Below are 17858 nucleotides of genomic sequence, written 5' to 3' on the forward strand. Positions count from 1 at the left end.
GGCTTGCTCTTCCGTCCAGGAGGCACCTGCCAACTTTAGTCTACTTCTTGTGTTCCCCATTTCTTTCTCCATCTGTCCTTGATCTTCCCCTCTTCTTTCTTCCACTGACAGCTGGCTTCTTTTCCTCTCCCTTACTTCCTCTTTCTTCCCTCCCCTTGGTTGTCAATTGTTTAAGCTTTCTGACTTCAGGTCTAGAGAGACTGCTGACATCCAATCTAAGAAAAACTGCTTCTGAAAGGATGAAGGTGCCTAGGCTGCATGCCATCTTTGTTCTGATTGGGCCAGTAAAGAAGGATAACAACTTTGAAAAGGCTTTTTTTTTTTTTTTCCCATGGAAATCTGGAAATAAAGACACCAAACAGGTTTTAAATCCACCCCCTTAACAATGCAGCTTGAAGCTCTTCAAAATGACTTTATATTAAGCAGGGATTCATTAATTAATGTGAAACTGACATCATGACCAACTGACCTTGGTTTTCACAGATGACTCTAAAATACAACAAAGAGCTCTGTATTTAGGTAAGATGCAAAGAAGAACTTCTTAATGGCTAGGGAATTTATATTATTACAATAACTAGAGTAAGTACTTGTGGAATTTCTTCTTTAGGATTTTCAAACAGAATTATCTTTTTCTTTTAATAATCAGGATGCAGGATTTTGGGTGCCTCTTTAATATTCTTTAAGGACCAATCATTCTTATATTAAAAAGTAATGATATACTCTGAAATTATACTGCCAAAAAGAAGGCTGAGATTGTGTGACTGTCAAAACCATTGTTCTAAAACTGCTGTCCTTGCAAAATCTACACAAAAACTTTCAGTATAAACCAAGAGCACTGATTTATATACAAAGCTACATGATGACTACCACAAACACTAGGTGAACAGTCAGGTATATGTATCTAACAAATAAATTTGTGAGGCTATTTTTAAGTATAAACACAATGAAGCTTAGAAATCCCTTTAAACTCCTATGTTGAATGTTTTAAATCTCTGGGGGAAAAAAAAAACCACAGAAGCATTTTAAAGGATAAATTTACCATTTTTGTGTCAATTTCCAAATATTTTTCCTATTAAAAACCAATGGGTCAAGTTTCTGCACATGCCCTTCCCCTGCTAGGATACTCTGTATTTGCAATTTCCAGGGTGGTAAAATAGTATCTTTATTCTCCACAAGTGCAATACTTACCATAGGCATGAAGCAAAGTGATGGAGGGGAGAACTAAACTATTCCCTAAGAAAATAAATTCTCAGATTATTCCCACAGAAACTCAAAAAGGGACGGTGTTATCAAAGAATCCCAGATTTTTGTCTTTGAATCAAAGAAATGTATTGTCATTCCCCCATTTGACCCTGGCTGAGTATGTCACACTGAGCTTACTCTGAAAATGAGGACAGCCGGGACCTCTAACATTCTTTCTACCTGTAATTTTATGATCCTGAAAAGTGTTTTCAAAAGCACTCGTGAGCCTTTCTCAAAACTTCTCCCTCCATTAACCTAAATGCCCAAAGAATGGGACTATGCTAAAACGACTTGCACTTCTCACACTTCCTTCCTTCTATCCACCGTCACCGCTCTCTTTCCCTAAGAGATCTGGTGACAAACTAATCGCATCAGTGTCACTCAATGTAACCATTCTCATCTTTTAATGTAATGGAGACACAGAATTGGCTCCAGATGAGATTTCAATCCATCTAAAAATTTTTAAGGACATCAAATATGTGAGAACGGTTTTGTAAAATTCTAGAATTCTCATTTTAGCACTATCGATTCTCACATTCAGACACAATATAGAATCTCATTGATTCATACTAATGATTCGAACTATATTTCACAAGTGAATAAACATGTTTAAATAAAACAATAAAGGCATCACAACATAAAATGCGCTTTGCCTACCTTTGTCTTACTCATGTTTAACACCTCATAGAACGCTCTTCAACAAGCCAAGACATTTTTCAGTAAAACAGTGCTGCCTTGGTAACCCTTATTGTCAAAGGGCTTGCTAAAACATACAGTCAGAGAGTTTTACAGCCCTTATGATATTTCCTGAGTCTCCCTCTTATAGTCAAAAATAATAATGTTAATCTGACCCCAAAATAAACCTTGCTCCTGAAAAATACAGGAGCAAAACAACCAGAGAGCTTGGACTTAAGAAATCATAAAATATCTATACCTACGCGAGAAGTGAAGAAAAAGAAGCCAAGTATGCACTCTCAGACTTGAGGAAACCTGAAAGACACTAGAGGGTGCTTGATTCGGCAGTACATATACCAAAAGACCCTGGAGAGACCATGCAATCCCAGCATTACTGAAATCACGACATATACCTAAGTACAGGTAGAGAGAGGCCTTGCTTTTTAGGATTACACAGTTTAAACCACACACACGCATTTGCCAAAGACGTGACTCAAAAATAAGCAAAGATAACGTTAAGACTCTGCTGGAAATTGTATAGAATTTGAAAAACCTAGAAAGTGCACGTCAAACTCCCGCTTTAAATAAAGACCAACCTTTCTACAAAGCTTCACAAAGATGAATCACCTTGCATTTTAAGCAATTTGGTACCCTCAACATCTCAAATTCAGAATTTACTTTTCTTTAAGGGTCTGTAACTATCATACTGCTTGGTCAGTAAGGGAGTCTGACAGTCTACATTTAGTTCTCTGATGGATTTGATAAGGCACGCTTCTAGTCTGAGGCCATCACTTGATTCTGTTCTGTGGTTTCTCACCAAGGGACCCACACAGGTCATGTCACCCTTCCCTGGACCCTTTTACTCACAACACAGTTGCCCAGACCCGCTGCAAAACCCTCCAGACAATTCCACAACCTCCCTCTGGCAGTATGTTCTTCTGTTGCTATCTTCCTTATAGGACACGGTAGGAAATAGAGTAAATTTTCTTAGTAGTTCACATATAGAGAAATTCTATTTTCTTTATTATCTTATTTTCAGAATAAGTATTTAACTATTTCTCCCACTTTCTTAACTATACTTGTTAAATAAACAGAATCTTAGAAGCCTCATTTCTTTTCACTCTCAAAGTTCTAGTAACTGTGGAACTCTTATTAAAAGATCATATAAAACTCAGTAAAAAAGTTGCAATGAAATTGCAACAATTGTTGCAAATAAAGTATTTATGTAATAGTCAAACCAACATTTAGATGCTGGAAGAATCTGTCACATAAATGATACAGCACTTTATCCAAATATCAGAATGATGGAACAATATTAAAGGCACAGATCCATGCAATAAATTAAAAGGATAATCAGTAATAAGCATATTTTGGGGGCAAAGAGAGATACAGTTTTCTAATGCCACAGGGTTTAAAAAAATTATGTTAAATATCTGACGTTAAGGATTCCAATTCTCACTTTTACAAGAGAAACATAAACAACACAAGTACCTTATTAGCTTTTACGGTAAAAGAGAGATCTTTGGTGAAGAAGACAATATAAAAATTAAGCCACAATGGCCTCCGATAGGAATAGAGAAAAGTGTAAAAAAAAAAAAATCTGATCTATCATTAGTGACATACTTGGACCAAGGAAAAGAACATCTTTCTTCGGCAATGAGCATTCATGTCAGCTAGGGCATGGAAACATTAGTACTGTGTTCCTACACAGACAGTCTTTCCCTGCAGCATCTGTTGCTAATTGAAAGGGACTAGAATTACAAAATTCTAGTCAATTTCTCTCACCAGCGCTTGCTGTGTATAAAGATTTTCTATGCAGGGGCTGAGCATTAGTCTTCCACTACAGCTGATGACTAAAGAACAAAGAGAAAGAAACACAGAAGAAAGCATTTTTTTTTTAATCCAACAATATATGGAACTAAATGGTAAGAAGAGAAACAGCTAAGCACATCTTTTGTTAGTTTGGTAAATTACAATTCTGTAAATACAACTATTCACCTGTAAAGGTCTATTAACATTCCAGTTAACCAACTGTATACGTGTTCTGTTTGGGTAGTCTCTTTGTTTACACAGGTCTTCAAAATTAATTATCAATACTATACCAATTATGTCCCTTATTTCTAGCTCCTAGGCACAGTGCCTGGAACACAGGAGGCACTTAATAAATGTTTGTTGAATACATAGATCCTCCTTGTGTTCTGTGGCACTGCTCATTCAAGGCATTCAAAGCTTCTACTAAGGCCTCATCACATTCATTTTCCTTAAGTTCCATTGAGCACAGAGATCTCCATTCAGTCCTTTCGTACTTTTATATATGGTAGGCTAGAAAGTTTCAAACATTATCTAAAGCACACCCTGGCTGCTGAATGAAACACAGATTAAAGCAGGGTGAGAATGGAGGTCAGTCAGCTGATGACTACAGTAGTCCAGGCAAGAGATGAGGGTGGCTTAAAGAGGGTGGTAGAACAGACGCCTTCCAGGGCACTTCTCTGCAGAGCGCAATGGCCGCTACAGTCTGTTCTGACATGGATAGCGTATGGCCAGGGGAAAAGCTGAAGAGCACTGGGAGCGGGAAGAAGACAGGACTGGGAGGTAACTCATGGTTTCCCACGCCCCTGCTCCATGTGAGGAATCCAGGCACACAATCACACGAAATGTGCTACAAATGTGCAAGCTGGCTACAATATCTGGCTGCCAGTCTGGTGAGATAATTAGTATCACTATTGTTTTTAATGTTATCAAAACCAGTGCATCGTAGGAAATCTACGCTACTTAGTTTTCCCAAGGGTATTTATTATTTTAGATATAGAGACGATTTTTTTAAAGTTTCCTCAAACAAGACAAAATGTTGCAACTGAGAACAAAACTAAAAGCCATATCAACCATGAGAGTGAAATTTCATTTTAGTTCCAGGTTTGAATTGTTTCTCTAATACCTAGAAGCTAAATGATCAAAGTTTAGACATTTAAAGTTTAAAAGTCTGAAGGTGCACAACTGTTCAAAGAGAACACATATTTTAAAGGAAAGAATATGGACAGAAGAAAGGTACTTGCCTAAGGTTTCACATCTCTTAGGCAGATCTTAATTCTCAGAGTAATAGACTAGCTAGAGCCTGGAATTTGCACGTTTGTAGCCTATTATTTCAAATGAGCATTTTGCTCCTTTTTTTCATATTTTATCCTACTTTAGAAAACGTTGGCTGCCCACTTCTCCATTCTACATTCCATAAAGTCCTCCAACATTGTGCTCCATTGATTATTCAAATGCCACATCTGTTGAGGAGCGTATATGAACTACTTAAAAGTTGTCAGTGTCACGTGACTCGAATTCATTAGAATATCATCCAGAGAAGCCTGGTGACAGAGGCCAACACTTTCCAGAGAGAAGAGTCTACGGCAGCTGGGGCTCCGCTCTTCACAGCACCACACGGTGACAGGAGAAGCGTGCTGCCCTACCTCACACACACTTGCTTCCCTGGCTCATCCTGGGCTCTAGCCTTGCTTCCTGCCACCACCTCATGATTAATCCATTGGTTTTCAGGTATTTTAATTACCTGAAGCCCTGGGCCAGTTGTGTTGTGCAGACTTGGGACGTAAAGACACATCCCACTCAGAGAATTCAGGCTAGGCTTGACAAAATACTTAATTCTGCTTTTCTACCACTACCCAGCTCTGAATTTCTTGTTGTGGGGGTGACCTGGCAACATGTTCTGAGCATCGTGCGATGATCTGCGGAAGTTGGGCCAAAACTCCTTGATTTAACTTGATTCAGCAGTCCAGAGCCAAGAATTACCTGCTGGAGGGAGTTTATAGGTATCATTACACTACCGTCTTCTTGTGAGATAAAATAAGAAGTGGGTAACTACCATATGACTTCTGGTTGACTGATTATAATTATAATTCTGAGCTCTATACAATCTTGCTTACTCTCTCACCCTGCATTTCTAGTAGGGGGAAAAAAAAAAACCAACAGCATGCTCCATTTTCCATTGATCATATCACAACAACTCCATTCTGAATAGCCATCGGGTGTCACAGTGTTACCCAACCAAAGCCATTAAAGTTGATTGATGAGAAAAAGGCTAACTGAAAATTGTGAAAATGACAGATGCAGCTCCCCCCACCACCACTGCTGTTGTGTCAAGTAGGCAGGGCTTCATGCACTGCTATTAAAGGGGCTCAAGGAACTCCGTTTGCTTTGTCATCCATTTTTTAAAACCTTAGCATTTTTAAACATTTATTTGAGGGAAGCATTTGTGAATAACTGCTCAGAAGGAGTAAGCCCTGGTTACTTCAGGGAGATTCAAATTGACAAGATTTTGCATGGTACAGGACCTGATGACTTGGTCAAAGGAGCTGGCCGATAGCTCTGGTACATGATGTTTAAGACTCAGCATTATCTCTTCTGTGTTAAGTATCAGAGGCAAAAGACAGTTCTCTTTCTTCTTTATAATAATATCCTAGTGAGGCCAAGTAACTGAATAGTTGCCAAAAATCAACTTAGACCTGAAAATCAAAAAGCAATTACAATGCAGCTATTACTCAAAACCACAAGTATCTAGTCTCTTGTTCCTCTTCTAAAAAACAATCTGCCCAAGATAATAAAGAAAAAGGTTTGGAGCAAATAAGAGGTTAAAGTTAACTTCTTTTTAATAATCTAAAGGTTGAGGTAACCGCCCATTCCCTGGTATATCAGGTACTATTACGAAATGTACGGAGATCTTGTATTTCACCTCTTCTGTGTGAAAATATTACTAGTTCTTTGACTCTTACAAATTCTCTAGTTCTAATGGATGAAGAATTTCTTTTCACGAGAAGAGCTAATGTGCTATTCACTAAGGTGCCAAATAGCAAGGATGGAACATTTTGCTATTACTCAGCCTCATTCCCACTGGTAGAGATAAATCACAATCTGTCCTGATGACAGAAGTATGCTTTCAGAATGGGTCTATTTCAGTATGGAGTGACCTTAACACAGAGGTGAAGGTAACTAGCCCATCACTGGGGGATGTGTGGAGGACCCAAGATACATCCTACCCAGGGACGGATCCCGAGGTTCCAGACCTTCAAGCCAGTATAAAGCAACTCTTTAATCTTTCCATCACGAGGGGTCTGCCTGAACAAGGTAAGATTTGCGTTGACTTGAAGCTCTTTTTGCTTATCCTAATATGACTATACTCATGGCACAAACTTCATCAGTATACAGGGATTAAGTGCATCAGAGAATTTTCCTCAGTGTAAACTTTTCACTACTCTATGGCAAACTTGAAAAGTTACTGGTTCTCCCAAAGAAGATATAGATTCGGTCTTTATGACAATAAGAACTAAAAACAAAGGATTAGAAGTACTTGCTAATTGTTAAAGGAAAATGTTAAAATATCTAGTATGTACAAGAGAGTTACTGTTGAAGTTTTGCTGAAGGGTAAATCAAACAAAAGAATCAGTGTTTGAAACATAATGTTTAAATATTAACCACAAATATTTTACTCTTTTCAAAATTATTTCTATAGCTCCCTCTTGCCTTTTTCTTCTTTCTTCTTTGGGAAAAAATTTTTTTAAAGCCTACACCGGGGATACAACCATATTTCCTGGTTAGATCATTATTAGTTCAAAATACGTATCTATATTCATTTGAGTTCTCTCTCAACTTCACATTCCTAAAATAGATCACTCATGCCTGCTGAAGTTACCCAGGACCCAAACATTCTCAGATCCAAATGATTCTTTCTTCTTTAAACAATTTTGTTTGTGGAGAATCCTGGCAATCAAATTTCACCCTACTCAAAAAGTGTCTTGGCTTCTCTCCTCCAAATGAAAATACTTTCCATAAATCCCTCATTTCTGCATAATACATATTATATAAATACCTTACAAATGAGTACAGGTATGCACTTAGAAAGTCCTCCAAGTGAAATAATTATTTTAACCCTACTAATATTAGACAAGAAATCAGTATGTAACCTTGGGGGAGAAATTCTTGCCTTAATAAAATAAACTTGAATTCTGACTGCATTTTGTGTAAGAACGGTATTAGATGATTTGACATCTGTGATTTTTTTTTTACCCTACAAATCTATTTGGCTAGTGATAAATTAAGGTCTAGGAAGTCTTAAATAACATGCCCAAGGTCATGCAATGAGTTAACGGCTGATGTGGGACAAATATTGAAGTTTGGTCATTCTTAATTCTGCCTTAATATTCTAAATCTTAAACTTAATGATGGCCTCATGATATTTTAAACCATCCATGGTCTGAGTCCTAGATCTAATTATCAAATACATAACTACGACGTAGAGCACCATGCTTAAAAAAGCAACAAATGACATGTAAGACCCATTTATGAAAAAGGGCAGAGGAGACTACCCCCCAAAAATATATTCATAGCCTATTTGATAAAGTCAGGCTAGAAGAGCAAAGGGTGATAGTAAATAAATGTCATGCTCTGAAACTGAATTTTACAGATAGTTTCAGCATGATTTTTCTATGTTTCACTTTTCACCGTCAGCTGTGAGCTGTTTCCAAGTGTGAAATCGCCTAAGAGAGGAAGCAAAGCTGTCATTTGACATCTGGGAGCGTGGAGATTGGGCTGCAGTAAAAAGCATTTTGGACTTCTTCAATTTACACACATATTCACCTATAAATTGTCAAGTCTGAAAAGTATTCAACGAGAAATATCAATGTAAATTTCAAGCATTTATAAAGGCTCATAGTGGAGTGGAAAATAAAGGTGAAGGACACACTCTGATAGGTACGGTATCAACTTGTGAAGACTGGAATGAGAAACTTAAGTGATTCAATTAGCATAATAACGAACATATCAACAATTTTACTCACTTGCCTTAGATTGCATATTAAACTTTCCAATACAGTCCTTTGTGCTTTATATGCTTAATATTAGAGGTTCTATTTCCTAGCTGCTTTTTTTTACGATGAGAGTCAAGACTTAAAAAAATACTGGTAAAAAAAAAATACTTTCTTGACACTTTATTCTTCCTTTATACTTAAAATGCTGTAACAGAAATTTATTCCACATTATGGTAAATCGTTTCAATGATAAAGCACATAAAATCCTTTGTGTGCGGTATACACAGATACAGAAATAAAATGAGAGTAATGACAAGGAAGTCCTCTAGAGAAGAATAATCAATTTACTCCAGTTTTTATTCTATAACCTCTCACAACGAAAAACAGGAGAACCTGTCTGTAGGGCTCTTAATAAAGTATCTAAAAAGCTCCCAATATGGAAACCAGGCAGTGTTATGTTTATATTCCTATGCTATACCATCTATTCCCACTCCGGGGGTCTGTTTCTTTACTCTCTCTCTTCCTGAACTCTGTCCTGTGTTTCTCTGGTATGAAAGGAACCCATTTACCATGAATGATGTTTATTTAAAATACAACCTTTCTAGAGAACCATCCTAGATAATCTAAGGATACAAAGTGAACCTAAAAGGAATGGTTTCTACTTTGAAAACAGGGCTGGGTTTGATCAGTGAATTCGTATTCTCAAGACCCTCTTGATAGGCCTGCAGCTGCAGCCATTTATTTGCTGGCTTTTTCACAGATGTAGACAGAGAAAGCTCATTGGTTTTTGTCTTTTTGTTACTGGACTTGTTTTCCTTAATATAAAAAAAGTGGTAACTTTTTCAAAAAGTTCTTCAGGTCATTGTAGAAACTTGTGAATATCAGATATCCTTGGTAGTATGCAGTGCTGAAACGACCATGACTTTTTAAAATCTAAGATCGCAAAGTTGGCAGAAACTCTACTTAAATAACAGAAGGTGATCATTTGCATTTCAAAATTTATCTATCTTGCTTTTCCCCTCAATTAGACCAAAACATGTTGATTCACAGGTTTCTGTGTGTGTGTGTTTTCTTTTTTAAACTTATTTATAGAGCAGAATAATGGCCCCCCTGCTAGTTTGGCATGTGCTCAAGTTTCTGTCCGTGTAAATCGAATCTGTTACTGGAAATTTTTCTCAAAATATGAAGGCACATCATCCACAAGATGAAAAGATACATTGCTGATATTATAAAGTACAGGGCAGGTGGATAATGTTTTTAGGACAAAAATGTGATAAGGATTCCCAGGGGGGAGGAGTGGTCGGGGTAGAGGCTGCATGCTGTTTAAACAGAAGTGGGTCGTTCTCATCACGATCTTATGACAACTTTACTTTCTAACCAAACATCAGCTGCTGGGCATGCCTTAGAGTTACTCGGACAATAATACTAAGGTTAGAATTAGAAAATGGAAGCGCAGAGGGGATGTGGGAGAGTATTACTGCAACCCTTAGTGTTTCTAAGAGTAGAGCAAAAGATGACTAAGTACTCTGTGTCCCCATGTGTTAATGGATTTGCGACTTTTAAGCATTGAAATATTAGCATATTAGCACTGTTCCCACCCTTTGGGGAGGAAACACTATTTATAGTGTTCATCAGTAGCACTGCTGTTCACTTTTGAAACAAACAGTAATTTACAATTTTTGGTTCCAGTTCCCCTTGCATTGTAAGCTAGGTGTGGGAGAACGCAGACACTTGACGGAGTTCTGTAACTCTGGGTTTACGATCATCTACATTACAAGGCTAGCTCTACTTTTCAGTTAAGGCCATTACTGGTTTTATTTTCCCCTGTTGATGAAACAAATTAATAGGTCCCAAAAATAGAAGAGACTTTCTACATCGTTCAATGCATGATATAATGCTAGGGCACTTTTGCAACTCACAAAGCTTGAAAGTACAATTCTTTCACGCAAATAATTAAAACAAAGCCCTTCTTCAGACAGCTTTTCTCAAATGTTAGTGAAGGACAACCTGGAAAATGACAGCAAAAATCCATTAATGGTAGACTGCCACCTGCTGGTGAACTATGAGAACTGTGACTTGTGGGGAAAGGCTTAAAAATAAAAATAGGGAACTGATCTGGATTAAATTTGCTGTTTCGAGTACACAAAATTAAAAGTATCTACTTGTTGATGAATGTAGTATAGTTTTGTTAAACACATATTAAAATTTTCAGGTGGTCAACATGCTGTGAATGTTAAAGTAAACATCGTACGTTGAAGAAACAATTCTGCTAGAACGCCAAAGCATAACCTTACAGTTTTGGAGAAGAAAGTGACAATAAAAATAGGAAATAAGGAGTCAGTTATAAACACTAAACAAGGCCTCATCACATCTGGTGTGATATGAGGTTTATCCTGCACTTCACTTCTGGATTTAACAGGTTTCATCTAAAAGAACTCCCAGATTTGGAGCGTGTGGGTGGTTTAGTTGGTTGAGTGTCTGACTTTTAATCCATGCTCAGGTCACAATCTCATGATTTGTGAGTTCGAGCCCTGGGTTGGACTGTCAGACTATCAGTGCAGAGCCTGCTTGGAATTCTCTCTCCTTTTCTCTCTGCCCCTATTCCACTCATGCTTGCTCTCTCTCTCCCTCTCTCTCTCTCAAAATAAATAAATAAACCTAAAAAGAAGTCCCACATTTAATTCTGATCCTTAAGCCTCCAAATTCATTACAATTAATATATGTATTTATGTACACTGGCACCTAAGATGTTATTTATCAAACTATAGAAGGGGGTGAGTATTTACAAAAAGAACCAGATAACCATAATAAAGTGATTTCACATTGAAATTATTTTTGTTATCCCATTAACTAAATCATACTAATAAGGCTTCAAAAAACAGCATAATATTATCTACTTGAGAGAAACAAAAAACGGAGGCATGCTCTATTGCCCCTAGGAAGAAATAAAATCAAACACCCCTAATTTGAGGGAAGAAAGAAGAAAAGAAACAGAACACTAAGAAAAAAAAAATCACATTTTCAGGAAACAGTTTTGGGATATTTGCTTTGCAGGCTGAAAAACTTAGCTATTCCCCAATCCAGGAGTAATTCTTAACAATGAAGGTTGTAACTTAAAACAATATAGCTCTTTCAATCCTAATTATAATCACTTCCCATTATGCAGGGAAACAATGTTAGCATCAATAATACACTGGTTAGCTAGGAAGCGTTAAATACTGTATTAATCAACAACTAAGCAGATCATGTCACCATAATCAGCTTGAACCTCCTTTGAAAGCCAGTGGGGTGACAAGTGAAGTAACTTGGACTATCCAAAGAGGCTGAGAGCCGGGCAAAAGGTGAACGAACTTTGGATTCAAATATAGCCCCATCTGCACTGACAGAAAGACACTCACACAAATCCAATTCATATGCTTACGTGACCTGTAATTATCAGCAAAGGATATAACACCCCCCGAAATAAAGCTCTAATTTAAAAAAAAAATAAATAAAGACAATACAGTAAGAGCAAGAGAAATCTGTTGTGTTAAGTATCTGGCTAAACTGGCTATTTTAAAGCAAGAAAAACATGCTTCCTAAAATGTCTCAAATACAGACAGAACTCTAAAATCTGCTCTGCATGCCAGGGCACCTCATCATTGAAGTCACAGTACTGCATTTTTTAAAATTCCATATTTTATCCACTTTTCTCCTTGGGAATTTTACCCCTGTAGCTGGCTACCTCTCACATCTTAATAAAACCATCCACTGAAAGAGGTTCGGGGTATTCAAAGGTCCTTCTAAACACTGAGAAGTTAGACACTTCTAAGACAGAATTAACTGTCTCTCCTAAGAGAAGTACAAGCCCATTTAACAACACACACACACACACACACACACACACACACACACACACACACACCCCTCTAGAATATATAACGGTTTCTTCCCCAAATTTTCTTTTTTTGAAGGATTTGAGAGATACCCAAACCCAACACCTATGTGAACCGCTAGAGAAAAATACAACTTTTATAAAGAAAAGAGAGAGGCGGAACTACTTTTTCAAGTGAAACATTTTAAGAGATTGCTCTAACCTGGGGCACAGTACATTCTCTCCATGGCATCACTGTCACAGGAATCTTCAACCTCGCTCCACCTGCTAAAATACGTTAGCTGAATGTGTCCTAAAAACAAAACGACAGGAGAAATCAAAACATTTTTCTCTTCCATTTTCTGCAGAAGTGAACTGTAATTACTCCTTTTGTAGCTAAAAACAGTATCATTAAGAATAATGGCATCATTAAGTACTAGAAGCTATTACTGGGGGTGAATTTGCCGCACTGATAATGAAGCTCTAGACAGGAAATGAAGATACTAATTACAAGATAAAACGCCTACTCAGTTAATTGGAAGCAACAGCGAATAAAAAGAAATGCATTTGCAAAAGTTCCTGACCTCTATCATTCAATAAGATGTTGTTTGGGTTCAAATCGCGGCACACAATTCCCTCTCTATGTAAAGCATCAAGGGCTACCACCATTTCAGCTGCCCATCTTTGAATGCAGCCCTCGGGGATGTAAAACCTGGAGTTTAGTGTTAATTTTTTATCAAGGTCCTCAAAAATCTGATGTATCTCCTTGTCTCCTTCTAGTGCTAATCCACTCTCTCCCTTAGTCTCTGAGTCTCTCTGAAACAAAGTCAGTTCCTCTTTAGCCAAATCCTCAGTTTGATCTGTAAACAGCAATACTTCTTCAGTTTTTAAAGTGTCTGTGTTTACACTATATTCATTAGCACCTGAGAGTGGGTTAGAAATATGGAATATGCTTTCTTCTGTGTTGGTTGCAGTGACTGCAGACTCAACTGCTCCAAGTCCTTGCAACTTAGGATCCGAGCTGTGTAACAAAGACATGTCTCCTGAACTACTGTGATCACCGGCTGTTACAAACAACATCCCAAGATCCCCCTGCGCGCTGTGTTTCTCCGCTATACTATGGGATTTAGGCCTGGAGGGATCACTCAATTCCTCTGTGCCATTTTCCTCACTTGCTTGGCGTTGTTCAGTACTAAGCCTGAGGCATAAAACATCAGGGGCTTCCAACAATTTACTTTCAATTATGCCTATATTAGTCTGTGTAAACGGAGTGGGTCCCATTGCTTCACCGTCTTTGATGGGCTCCAGTTCACCAGGTAGATTTACAAGGAGATCGGGCCTTCCTTCATCAGTGCCGATGACATCATCAAAAGCAGCATCTTTAAAAGAAATAACTGGGACAGAGTCATCTGAGCCCCTGCTAATGGTGTCCTGAGCTATAAACTCTACCTTGCTTTCACTAGTACTGAAACCCCTGGAAGTGCCGTCTCCATCTGGAAGAGTGAAAAATGGTTTCAAAGGCTCTGACTTTAGACTATACAATTTTTCTCCAAAATCAAGGCCCAGGAGTTCACTAGTGCTATCCTTACTGTCTATTCTAAAGAATTCCATGGGGCTGTTTTTAGATCTACTAAGGGAATCGGACGTTCTTGGAGAACTATCTGCTTCTAGGTCATCATCTCCACCAAAGAACTTCAGCTCGTGAGCTATGTGCTGGGTGCTGGGGCTGCCACTGTCAGCAGCAAGGCGCGCTGGGAAGCTTTCGATAACTCTGGGATCAACAGCATTCCCTCCGATCTTCACGAAAGGCTCCTCATTCAAGGACCCTGGCTCAATCTTTTCTTGCCCATACTCATTGCATAGGGTCAGATAACTAGTGGTACATTCCTCTTCTGAACTTGAGCCAGAATCTGGCCATTTTGGAGAGCTATCTTGGCCTTCTTCGTCTTGGTTGCTATCATCTTGAGAGCTTGGAGTAAGACTGGTCTTCAGAGGCAGAACTTTAAGCATCGTTCCACCATCGCTTCCTCTGGACTCAAAGCTGCTGCTGTCCTGAGGACTAGAAGTTGGCTGTTGCAGGTGAACTTTAGTGAGTGCAGATTTTTTCACTTCCCCGATGTCAAAGCTTTCTTCAGGACTTCTGTTTAGAAACTTACTGATATATGACCAGAGTTTGCCACCTGTGAACAAGTATAACCAAAAAAATTTTTAAGATCCCCAAATTAATGGTTACTTATTGAAGCCAAAAGAAGAACCAAAAGCATTCTAATAATCAATCAAAAGCAAGTCAGCAATATCCATTAATATCAAGTATGCTATAAAACAAGCATTTTAATAAAATGTACTTTTTTGTGATTGCTGACTGGTGAGTATAGTTTTAAACCTATCTCCTGATATCAATTATTTTTTAAATGACAACCTATTTCTTCCTTTGAAATTATTTTAACAAATACTAATAGGAAATCCCACAGCTAGAACACTGCTGTAAATATGATTTAGCTGTTGGAACATGTGATTATGTTCTGAGCTGTTTATGTAATAATTTTTTCAAGCATGGCCCCTTGGTCAAGTGGAAATACATAAATTTAAGTGCTGCTTAAAACTGTATATACTATAGTGTGTGTGTGTGTGGGGGGGGGGGATCAGCAATATTATTCCATTTTAAAATGCCCAGTCCAAGATTAGAGGGGAGATATGGCATCCGGTATATAATTATGCCATTATAAATGACATATTAATAACATTTTCCCCATTTTCTCCCTTCCCCACACACGTCACGTATGGTAGAAGACCAAGTAAACCAGCTGAGGAAAATTAATTGGGTATTAATGGGGCAGGCTACTGCAATTCTGATTCTATATTCTGATACATATCGGAAACCTATAAAAGTAAAATCATAAAAATCAATTTCACAGAAATCATAGCAATCAAATAAACACAAAGCAATCCAATGTTTTACCAGCAATACTTGTTAGGTAGTTGTTTCACTTTACTTTTCTTTTGTTTTAACCATTAAAAACTCAGCCCATTTTACTCATTAGAATCTTTGAATAAATAACTATAATAAGTATCAAAACCCCATCAAAGCTGTACTGTATTGCAAGAAGAAAGAACCGTTCAATTTGATCCAGAAATCTGATAAACAATAATTGCAGAAGCATACTTTGTGAAGATACAACTGTATCTTCCAAAAATGGGAAATAACGTGTTAAACATGAATCCCCTCTATTAACATGGACAAGGCAATTTTTTTCAGCACATTTTTAATGTCTTTATTAAGCATCCTGTACCAAGAGTAACATTCGTAAGAGAAATAATTACTGACAGTCAATTATATCTATAAAAAGGTAAGTGGAAGCATCCAAAAAACTCTTTTTTGTACACTGCCTTTTCATTTCACTTAGAGGGACTCAGTAAATACACAAAGCACCCAGTACTGTGCCTGCTATCGAGTAAATGTGCAGTAAAGGTTAGCTGTTACAATATTAATCCTAAGATATTCAGACATCTCCTCTACCAGTGACCTAGTTAACAGCCGTCTCCCATTTTGATAGTAATTAGTAGTATTGGACATTAGGGCATTTAACTTTTCACTCTCATTCTTTTCTTGGCTAACTTTCTGTCCTCACTAGGTTATGCTTGGTGTTTCATATCTCCCCAGAGTCAAATTAAAATTTAAGGGTTCATATATAGCTTTGAAACACATTCACAAAAGACGGCATGCATTGATTCCATCTTTTTTTTTTTTTAGTTTTTTGACAACAATAACCACATTCCTCTTATCACAAACACCTCTATTGTGGCACACTGACAATAAAGCCTGAACCTGAAGCTGGAATTCCTGTATGCAATCCAACTATAACAACGTGTGTTGTTTTCAGTTCTCCTAGATGGGGACTACTGTGAGGACAGGACCGTCTTTTTCATCTTTCTCTGTCTACTGCCTGATCAGTGCACAGGACATGGCAGGCATTCAGTCAGTGGCAGGCATTCTTTAACTCAGATGGTAACTCATCAGAATGTGATGTGCCATCACAAAGCAGACAGTCTCTGTAGTCACAAAGTTCCAGAAATAGCAAGACACAGTCAAGTTCCAAGAAAAGTTTCATTCATTCTTAGGCCAATTTCACCTAGATGAACTGCTGAAATCTAAAATTCAGTATGCTTAAATTCTTTCTTCTTGCCCCCAAATCACTTCCTCTTTCTGACCTCTAAGCCACTCTGGCACAAAAGCTTTGGACCAAACTTAAGATTATTTTTTCCTCCCTTGTTCTTTCTACATCTGACAAGTTTCCAAGTCCTATAGGATATACCCATAAGGTTTCACATAACGTTTCACATAGTCTTCCTCTTCCATTGATTCCTTTGGCCATTCTCCTTGGAATAACTTTATAGTTACAACCAGATTCCTGCTTTAACTCCTTCCTGTATCACTCTATCATACTAACTGCTGCCCAGTTAATCTTCCACTTTAGCACAGATCTTACATTATTTCTCCATTCAAGAACCCAAATCCCCTCGACCCCCTGAATGATATACCAGCCCTACAGAGGCACTGAACTCCTCAGTAATACAGTGTGTCAAGCTATGATTTGGTTTTCCCCCTCAACTCATCAAATACTTCATCTGAATTGGATTTCTCCAAATATAACCCATGCTGGGCTTTTGCTCAAACTATACCTACCACTTAAAGAATTTACTTTCTTATTAGTTTGTCCAACATCTGCTCGTCAAAATCCCAACTATTCTTGACAGTCTCTCAGAATTTGTTTTCTTTTACCAATTTTTTTGATATCCCCTCAGCAGATATGACTCCTATCGTCTCTGAATTTTTTATATCACTTAGTCCCTCTTACAACATTTAAAATATTCTATTTCACATTAATATTACTTTTATACCTTTATCATCTCCTTTACCAGATCACAAGGAGAGGATTCTGCCTAGCATATAAAATAATATGTATTAAATAAGTATTTATTAAATTGGGTTATAGAAAGATGGTATCCTTCCAAGTATTTTGAAAACCTTTCAAGAATAAGGGTCTATAAATATTAATAATGTCATTATTTTTTATACTTTCTTCCTATGTTAAAACAAATATATGGCTTCATTATAAACAATTTAAATAAAGAAAAAGAAAAAGAAAAATATACAACTCACCTAGAAACACCATTAACTATTTGTACATTTATTTTCAGGCTTTTTATTTGTGACTAACATCACATCATGAACATTTTCTAATTTTCATGAGACTATGAACTTGAATGGGCTATACAGCATATCC

The 17858-nt window shown here is 37.5% G+C and overlaps 1 protein-coding gene across 18 annotated transcripts in view; it reads right to left on the reverse strand.

Annotated features, from left to right (window-relative positions):
- Positions 1–17858, reverse strand: part of RPS6KC1 (ribosomal protein S6 kinase C1) — a 347664-nt gene that overhangs the window by 185203 nt on the left and 144603 nt on the right. For 16 of the 18 annotated variants that reach the window (XM_045048944.1, XM_045048948.1, XM_045048949.1 and 13 more), the window contains 2 exons: positions 13158–14753; positions 12797–12886 (listed from right to left, as the gene is read on the reverse strand). In XM_045048944.1, coding sequence (XP_044904879.1) covers positions 12797–12886; positions 13158–14753 — 1686 coding nt within the window. Of the gene's footprint in view, positions 1–6312; positions 6423–12796; positions 12887–13157; positions 14754–17858 lie in introns of those variants that run through there. The other 2 variants (XM_045048947.1, XM_023247759.2) reach the window with 2 other exon arrangements.

Source organism: Felis catus, chromosome F1, assembly GCF_018350175.1.
Source record: "Felis catus isolate Fca126 chromosome F1, F.catus_Fca126_mat1.0, whole genome shotgun sequence".
Taxonomy (NCBI): domain Eukaryota; kingdom Metazoa; phylum Chordata; class Mammalia; order Carnivora; family Felidae; genus Felis; species Felis catus.